This window comes from Stegastes partitus, unplaced genomic scaffold (assembly GCF_000690725.1).
Source record: "Stegastes partitus isolate 25-593 unplaced genomic scaffold, Stegastes_partitus-1.0.2 Scaffold1506, whole genome shotgun sequence".
NCBI classification, from domain to species: Eukaryota; Metazoa; Chordata; class Actinopteri; family Pomacentridae; genus Stegastes; species Stegastes partitus.
Genome location: NW_007579237.1, coordinates 4,991 through 14,382, shown reverse-complemented (window position 1 = coordinate 14,382; position 9,392 = coordinate 4,991). Strand labels below are relative to the sequence as shown.

Below are 9,392 nucleotides of genomic sequence, written 5' to 3'. Positions count from 1 at the left end.
ATGCACTGACAGAATTTTTTCCTCACATTCAGCGGTACATCCTCGCTGACAGATTCCTGCCTTATATTTTATTGTCCACTGATATTGTTGAGGTGAAAAGAGTCTAATTAACAAACTGAGCAGCTCTTTCTGTCCCTGCAGTGACTCAGCGGTCTTTCAGCTGCTGCTTTCAAACCTCCACTGTAAAGATTTTTTATCTCAGCTGCCTCTCAGAGCTTCTTTCTTTCTGTCGCCTCCTCTGACTGCAGATCGACCCCGGTTCTGTGATACTGTTTGCATAAGAAAAAGATCTGGTTCTTGCTAGATATCTGCTTTTGTATTCACTTTTACTTTGCCGTTCTGTGATAATTGATGCGTGAATGGATTTCTGATCGGGTCAACCAGTCACAGACCTGTTTCACCTGCAAAATACTGTGAAAGAAGCAAGAAGTGAACATAAATGCACAGAAAACAGCCAAAAATGAGACAGAAATGGATTAAAAATTATTATAAAGTTACACAAAACCACCACGACATGAAAAAATACAACAAAGACATAGAAAGCAACAACGCAGAGACACAAAATGACCCCAAAAAATTAACGAAATAGGCCACAAAACAAAATGATCTCGAAATTCCTGCAATAAGACACAAAATAAATTCAAAGGCACACAAAATGACCACAAAAATTTAAAAAAAAAAAACAACAACAAAGAGACACAAAATGATCAGAAAGAGACACAAAATGACCACAAAGAGACGCAAAATGACCACAAAGAGATGAAAAATGACCACAAAGACACACAAAATGACCACAAAGAGACGCAAAATGACCACAAAGACACACAAAGTGACCACAAAGGGACACAAAATGATCAAATGGAGACACAAAATGACCACAAAGAGATGAAAAATGACCACAAGGAAACACAAAACCACAAAATCACCTGAAAATTCCCACAAAAAGACATAAAACACCTTCCAAAAGAACACAAAATGACCACAAAGACGTACACAATGAACAAAACTGGACACAGTAGGACCACAAAGTGACAAACCAAATCCATAACGATGCAACCGACGTCGCAGCTGTGCGGTTTGTGGGAATCCTTCAGTCATCACATAAACTTATCTGCTGCTTTAATCAGGATTTCCTCGTTAGAAAACTTTCAGAGTGGAATCATTTAAATGCTCTTTTCTGACTGTGTTTCGGGGAAACGTCTTCGTTTCTGCAGCGACACCAGAAAAGTAGAATTTGACTCTTTGTTTGTCGTATGAAGCAGGAGTGTTGGCGTCTAATGAAGTGATGCAACAACCTGAAATGTTTGGAAATCTGTTGCTAAAGACACAAAAAGTTCAGGAGAAAAGTCACAAAGACCGATTAAATCCATGAAGTCAGTGGAGCTCCTGAGGACAGGCGACATGAACGTGTTTCTAATCAGTCGAGTCTCAAAGTGACACGATGATGAGACATAAAAATAAATAGTACTGTATTTAATTCTTACTTTCTAACTTTCTGACATAAAGTCAAACGATTTCAGAAATCAGCACTTTGGCTTCTGACTGGTTTCAGCAGCTCCATCTTCTCCATCTTCAGCTCCATCTTCTCTACATCGGCTCTCCATTTGTTTTGGAAGTGATTTTAAGGTTTAACTGATCAGTTTTAAAGCTCAACGCTGTTGATGCCATGAGAGCAGGTTTTCAGATGTTCAAGTTTAAATCCAAAGATGCTTCAGCTGTGGAACAAACTGCCCGAGACTCACTGGTTTCTTCAAATCACTTCTACAAACCTGTTGTTACACTGTTTTTTCTGTGATGTCGTCTTTTTAATACTTGAAGATTTTATGGCTTTTGTTATTTATTTTGCATTTATTAATTTTGCCATTTTCTTTTTTGTATTTCTGCATCTTTTGTTTTCTTCTTTGTACTACTACAAATTATAAAAGGAAGAAACAGAAGAAGAACATAAATCATTAATATATGTGCATTAAATATATAATAATTCTTATTCTTATTCTTATTCTTATTATTATATAAGCAAAAAATTAACTGCATAAAAATATAAAAACTACAATATAAATATGTGTAAAATGCCTGTAAAAGTTATTTATGTATCATCTTTGTATTCCACTTATTTATTTTTCTATTGTATTTTTAAGCTGTATAATTTTACACAATATAATTTAATATTGTGTATTTTTAAATAGTATGTTTTTAAATTGTACATGTTTTTATTGTATGATTTATGCTTTTGTTTATGGAAAATGTCCCCAAAAAAGTACATCGCTGTTATTACATCTGTGTTTATAATATTTTTTACCTTTTTCCAAAAAAAGCATTTTCTTGTGTTTTTATTCAGATTTTGTTTATTTTAATTGTGGAAAAAATTCATTATGAGCCGGATGTGGAAATAAACCAGAAACATTTGCCTGCCAGTTGAAAACCAAAACAAACCTCAGTCTTGTTTGTTTGTTGTCATTTGTTTTACTTGAAAAACACTTTTAAATTTTTGTATTAATGTATCCGGTAGTTTAATTTTCAAATCTTTTTATTTCCTGTCCTTATGTATCCACAACATACTTATATTTGCATTAAAAATGTAGACTGTATATTTTTAAACACCATATTTGTGTTTGTATTTCTTTAAATTGTGTAATTTTAAAACTGCGTTGTTTTGAATCGTGTGTGTTCATGTTGTCTATTTTTAAATAGTTTATTTTTGTTATTGTCTATTTTTAAATTGTATGTTTTTGAATTCGTTGCATTCTGTGTATGATGACAATAAAAAAGCATTCTGTTCTACATTTTTAAAAAACAATATCGCGAGCAGAATGCGGAAGTAAACCGGAAACACGTGTCTGTGACGCCGTGAGTGGAGAACCAAAACAAACCTCCGTGTTGTTTGTTTGTCTTCGTCTGTTCCGCTTTTAAAACACATTAAACCGTTTTTAAAACGTCTTAATCTCCCCGCCTCGTCTCCTCTCGGCGGCTTCATGGTGAGACTTCCCTCATTCCGACGTGACGCAGTGAAAACAGCCGTTTGTAGCGATGCTGTCTGGCGCTAATGTTGCTAATGCTAACGCTAGCTAGCTGGGCTCACGTCCAGCGGTGTTGCTCAACGCTCAGCTGAACAGTGAAGCGAAGTTCGTGGCTCTGAACAGCCGCCGTGTGTTTGTGTCGTTTGTCCCAGGTGGTCCTCTGAAGGTGCAGCGGAAGTTTTACCGGTAAAACCTCGGTAACGGCTCGGTAGCTGCTCGGCTAGCAGGCTAGCAGGTTAGCAGCCATGGCTCAGCAGAGGGGAGTCAACAGCCTGCAGTTCAACCAGGACCAGAGTAAGAGCTTCATGTTCCATCTGCATCTGTCAAAACACAGAAATAAACACAGAAAACAGAGGAACAGAACACAATAACCTGAGCCAGAGTTAAACTGAGGTTTCAGACTAATATTAAACTTAAAGTAAAAACGGGCTTCAGCTTTTATTTCCTCATGTTTACATATAAACAGTGTCTGATCCTTATATCCACTTATATTTATGTATTCAGCACTTTCAGTAAATGTTGTTTCTGACCTGCTGTGAACAAGTCAGAGGTCTGAGTTCAGGAAACTTCGTGTTTGATCAGCTGCTCATTTCATGTGTTTGTGGTTTTGTTTCCTTTTCTGGTCATTTTTTGTTTGTTTGTTGTCGTATTATGTCTTTTTTACATTATTTTGTCTATTTTGTTGTGATTTTATATATTTTTTGGGCATAATTTTGTGTCTCTGTGGTCATTTTTATGATCTTTTTTGTTTTGTTTTTTTATTTTGTGTTTTTCTTCATCGTTTTGTGTCACTTTGTTGTTATTTTGTGTTTTTTTTCCCCAATTATTCTGTGTCTCTTAGTTGTAATTTTATGTCTTGTTGTGATTCTTTTTCAGCTGTTTTTTGTCATTTTTGCATCTCTTTGTAATTGTTTTGTCTCTCCGTGTCGTTGTATGTCTTTGTGGTCATTGTGTGTCACTTTGTTGTTGTTATTTTCTCTGTGTGGTCACTTCCTGTCTCTGTGTGGTCACTTCCTGTGTCTGTGTGGTCTCTGTACGTTCTACAGTAACGTATAAATTAACTCCAGACACGTTAACAGCAGGTCTTTCCACCCCGGCAGGTTGTTTCTGCTGTGCGATGGAGACAGGAGTCCGGATCTACAACGTGGAGCCGCTGATGGAGAAAGGCCACCTGGGTGAGTCCAGACCGTCGTGTTTCACCTGCTGCACGACTCGGTAACACAGTCTGGTGTTCAGACATTTACCTGTAACCTGTTGTCAGGCTGTCGGTCTGGTTGTTGTTGAACGTCTGTGAACATCGAGAGGGGAAGTTTGGCACAAATGTCGACTTTAACTCGACGGTGATTTGGTCAAAAACGCTGTTCTTGTTTTGTTTTTATTAATCAGACGTAGAGTTTCTCATCCTGTGATCAGACTGAGTAAAATAATATCAGTAATAACAGAATAAAACTGAACGCTCGGTTCACAGAAGACTCCTGAAGTGGATCAACAACGTCATCAGAATCGGTATTATTCAGCAAATAGGTGAACAAAAACAAGAGACACAGAACCAGCGGACCTTCAGGCTGGGCCTTCAGTACTTTCTGTTGTCCGGTTATTCGACCCAATTAATGACGACCATTTGGCTACTAAGACCAGTTCAGGTGTTTGTATCCGCCGCCAGTGTCGGCGACGGCGGAGAATATACGGAGATCAAAGTTGTTTTCCTGATACCAGCACAGGAAACGAATAGTGGGCTGGTCGGGTCCAGCCCGAGTGGACCCACACAGAACAAGAAGGTTTAACAAAGTCAAGTTCAATCAATCTCATTTATCTGTCTGTGTTTTACATGTTGTGTCTCTTTATTGTCGTTTTTAGTCTCTTTGCAGTTATTTTTTATCTATTTGTGGTCATTTTATGTCTTTTTATTGGGTTTTTTTTGTCTATTTTTGGTTGTTTGTGTGTCTTTTTGTCATTTTCAGTCTCTTTTGTTGTTATTTTCTAACTCATAACTTTGCCTTGAGGATCTGTGCAGCAGATATATATATATAATCTATAATTTATAATCTAAACGTCAGTATGGTGATAAATTCCGTTTCACTAAAACTCTTTTATAACGTCCTCCTCAGTCTGTTTCAGTTCACCAGCCTGACCTGGACTGTTTTAACTGATCCTGTCTGAGCGCTTCCTGTGTGTCTCTGATCCTGTCTTTGTGTGTTTGTGTTTGTGTGTGTGTGTGTTTGTGTTTGTTTGTGTGTGTTTGTGTTGCGTTTCAGACCACGAGCAGGTGGGGAGCGTCGCCCAGTGCTCCATGCTGCACCGCTCCAACCTGCTGGCCGTCGTCGGGGGCGGAGTCAATCCCAAGTTCTCCGAAATATCCGGTGAGTCCATCGAACAAACCTCAGAACCAGAGAAGAACCGAGAACAGGATGGAGTAGGAGAAGACAAGTCGTACATTTAGTTCACAGACGTCCTGAATATTTAGTTTGTTGGTGTTCAGGAACCATCGGTCTGTGTCTCCTTGTCATCGTCTTTTATCTCTTCCTGGTTTTGGGTGTTTGTGGTCGTTTTGTGTCATTTTATTGTTTTTTTCATTTCTTTTTGGTCGTTTTGCTTCTTTGTGGTTGTGTTGTGTCTCTTTTATTTTCTGTGTTCATTTTCTGTTTCGTGGTCCTTTTGCATCCCTTTTTGTTATTTTCAAGTCTCTCTGTGGTCTTTTTTACGTCACTTTATTGTTGTTTTTAGTCTCTTTGCATCTCTTTGTGGTCATTTTTTGCCTCTTTGTCAAACTTTATCGTCTCGTTGTTGTAGTTTTTCTGTCTCTTTGTGTCTGTTTTTCGTTCATCTCTGTTTTTTTTCTTCCTGTTTCTGTGGTTGTTTCTCGTCTTGTGCGTCTGTTCCGACCCGTTTTATGCATCACGGTTCCTCTGTTCTGTTCCAGTGCTGGTTTGGGACGACGCCCGAGAGTCCCGTGACCCCAAAGACAAGCTGGTTCTGGAGTTCACCTTCACCAAACCCGTCCTGGCCGTTCGCATGAGACACGACAAGTGAGTTACCGTCACCGCAGAGTGTCTGTAGCCAATAAGTAATCAATAAGTCATCTCTATGGACTCTGTGTGACTCCATAGTCAACAGATAATCAATAGATCACCTGTGTTGACCCTCCAGGATCATCATCGTCCTGAAGAACAGGATCTACGTCTACAGTTTCCCCGACAACCCCGTGAAGCTGTTTGAGTTCGACACCAGAGACAATCCTAAAGGTAGAGTCCTGGTCGTCTGCTGGAGGTCGTGTTGTGTCTCTGTGGTGTCTTTGTAGGTCTTTTTGCTTTTGTTCACCTTTATTTTAATAGTTTGTGGTCATTTTGCGCCATTCTATGGTGATTTTGTGTCTCATTGTGGTCGTTTTCAATCTTTTGTGGCTGCTTTGCCTCTTGTTTTGGTGATTTGTGTCTTTCTTGTCATATTGCATCAGTTTGTCGTCATTTTTTATCTTTTGTGGTCATTTTGTGTCCTTTTGTTGTCTTTGTAGGTCTTTTTTGGGGTCATTTTTCATCTTTTTGTCGTGATTTTTGTGTCTTTGTTGTGTTTTTTAGGTCTTATTTGGTCATTTTGCTTCCATTTGCATTCATTTTTCATCTTTTGTGATCATTTTGTGCCTTTTTGTCACATTTCATCTCTTTGTGGTGATGTTTTTCATCTTTTGTGGCCATTTTGCACTACTTTTGGTGATGTGTGTCTTTTTTGTCATATTGAATTAGTTTTTGGTCATTTTACATCTGTTTGTGGTGATTGTGTGTCTGTTTGTAGTCATTTTTTATCTTTTGTGGTTGTTTTGCATCTTTTTGTGGTCATTTTGCATCTGTCTGTCGTCAATTTTAGTATTTCGTGATTGTTTTGTGTTTCTTTGTGGTCCTTTTTTAATCTTTTGTGGCAGTTTTGCAAGATTTTGTGGTGATATTGTGTCTTTATGGTCATTTTTGCATCTCTTTGTGGTTATTTTTTCATCTTTTGTGGCCATTTTGCACTGCTTTTGGTGATGTGTGTCTTTTTTGTCATATTGAATTAGTTTTTGGTCATTTAGCATCTGTTTTTGATCATATTGTGTCTTTGTGATCATTTTGTGTGTCTTTGTGTCCTCCTCTTGCTGCTGCAGGTTCTGAAGTCTTTCCCTGACTCTTGTCTTGCAGGTCTGTGTGACTTGTGTCCCAGTCTGGAGAAGCAGCTGCTGGTGTTTCCGGGTCATAAGTGTGGAAGCCTTCAGCTGGTCGTGAGTCCGCCTCAGAACAAACGTCCGGAACAAATGTCCAGGTAGCGACGGCCGTGCAGTAACTTGTGTCTCCGTGTCCAGGATCTGTCCAACACCAAACCCGGCACGTCGTCGGCGCCGTTCACCATCAACGCCCACCAGAGCGAGATCGCCTGCGTGGCGCTGAACCAGCCGGGCAGCGTGGCGGCGTCGGCGTCCCGCAAAGGGACCCTGATCCGCCTGTTTGACACCACGACCCGGGACAAGCTGGTGGAGCTGCGCAGAGGAACCGACCCGGCGACGCTCTACTGGTACCAGAACATCAGAACCACAGACACACCAGATCTGAGACGTCTTTATCTGCAGTCACTTTAGCTCATTTAACCGACTGCTTCCATCGTTTCTGTCTGACGTATAGAAACGTTGCCTGGAGCAGCTCTTAGTCTGAAAACTACATTCAGTCTTTGACTGGAAATGAAAAAACAGTTTCACATAAAAACAGGAAAAGACGACTCAGAACATAAAGTCTAAAGTCAGTCTGAATCCAAAGAAAACACCTTTCTGTGTTTGAAAATGTAAAATTCAATCAGTAACGGAGACAATGAGGTAGAAAACAGAAAAAATATACCAAAATATTGTTTATTTGTGGAGAACTTTTAACTCTTTCTGCTCCAAAGGGCTTCACAAGGCAGCAAAATGCATAAAAACAGAATTCAGTGGATAAAAACTAATAATTTAATAACAGAAAATTAAAAAGAAATAACCTGCAGCTCCTTTAATACTTCTAACGTTATATATTTTCAGATAATAATACATGAAAAACTGTTTACATGATGTAAAGTTTATTTAAATAATACAACAGAGAGTAGTTTAAGTCACAGTTGTCCACAGAGTGAATGAAATAAAGCAATTTTTGAGTTTTTTGCACAATAACACAAAGCAGCAGGACGACAGAAGCAAGTTGTGCAGCTGAGATTAAAAAAAGAAGAAATCCTACCTGAAAATAAAATATATGAACAAATACAAAAGTCAAGAATCAACAAAAATAATTATACAATTTATAAAAACTGCATTTTTAGTCAAACATCTTTTCAGCCTCATTTATCAGCCGTTTGTGCTGCAGAATTTACAGAAATCACGACTTTATTCTCACTTTAATGCAGTAAGAATTTGTTGCGATCAAGCTGAAACAAGTAAGAAGTCTTGTGTTTTAGAAGTTCTGTGAGTGAGTTAAACTGAACCAAACAGCATCAGAACCTCCGAGTGTTCTGTTCGTTGCAGCATCAACTTCAGCCACGACTCGTCCTTCCTCTGCGCCTCCAGCGATAAAGGAACCGTCCACATCTTCGCCCTCAAGGACACCAAGCTGAACCGGCGCTCGGCGTAAGAACCCCGTCCGTCTTGTTGTGTCGTCCTGTAACCCCCGGTAGGTTCTGACCCGTGTGTTTGCTGCCCCCAGGCTGGCCCGGGTGGGGAAGGTGGGCCCGGTGATCGGCCAGTACGTGGACAGCCAGTGGTCTCTGGCCAGCTTCACCGTCCCGGCCGAGTGCGCCTGCATCTGCGCCTTCGGAAAGAACACGTCCAAGAACGTCAACTCCGTCATCGGTGAGCAAAACAGAGCGAATGTCACGCATCCAGGAGAGGAAGTTGAATGAATGAATGCCCTTTATTGTCATCATACCGTGTGCAATGAGAGTGAGTTCTGGTGCCTGATGTTGCTCAGAAAATAACTGAAAGGCACAATGTGACGTTCTTGACGACTTACTAAACTATGACGTTTTTATGACATTTTTGACGACATACTAAACTATGACGTTTCTACGACATTTTTAACGACATACTAAACTATGGCGTTTTTACGACATTGTTGACGACATACTAAACTATGACGATTTTATAACGTTTTTGACGACATACTAAACTATGACGTTTCTACGACATTTTTAACGACATACTAAACTATGACGTTTTTACGACATTTTTGACGACTTACTAAACTATGACGATTTTACGACATTTTTGACGACATACTAAACTATGACGTTTCTACGACATTTTTGACGACATACTAAACTATGACGTTTTCACGACATTTTTGACGACTTACTAAACTATGACGATTTTACGACATTTTTGACGACATACTA

At 39.3% G+C, this 9,392-nt stretch overlaps 1 protein-coding gene across 1 annotated transcript in view; it reads left to right on the top strand.

The window, feature by feature from the left end:
• The first annotated feature begins 2,857 nt into the window (after positions 1-2,857).
• wdr45 (WD repeat domain 45) overlaps positions 2,858-9,392 on the top strand; it is a 7,903-nt gene continuing 1,368 nt past the window's right edge. The window contains exons 1-10 of the mRNA XM_008300167.1: positions 2,858-2,975; positions 3,170-3,311; positions 4,118-4,192; positions 5,273-5,377; positions 5,938-6,043; positions 6,165-6,259; positions 7,187-7,266; positions 7,348-7,556; positions 8,527-8,628; positions 8,705-8,850. Of these exons, the coding sequence (XP_008298389.1) occupies positions 3,263-3,311; positions 4,118-4,192; positions 5,273-5,377; positions 5,938-6,043; positions 6,165-6,259; positions 7,187-7,266; positions 7,348-7,556; positions 8,527-8,628; positions 8,705-8,850 (967 nt within the window). The 5' untranslated portion in view covers positions 2,858-2,975; positions 3,170-3,262. The remainder of the gene's footprint in view (positions 2,976-3,169; positions 3,312-4,117; positions 4,193-5,272; positions 5,378-5,937; positions 6,044-6,164; positions 6,260-7,186; positions 7,267-7,347; positions 7,557-8,526; positions 8,629-8,704; positions 8,851-9,392) is intronic.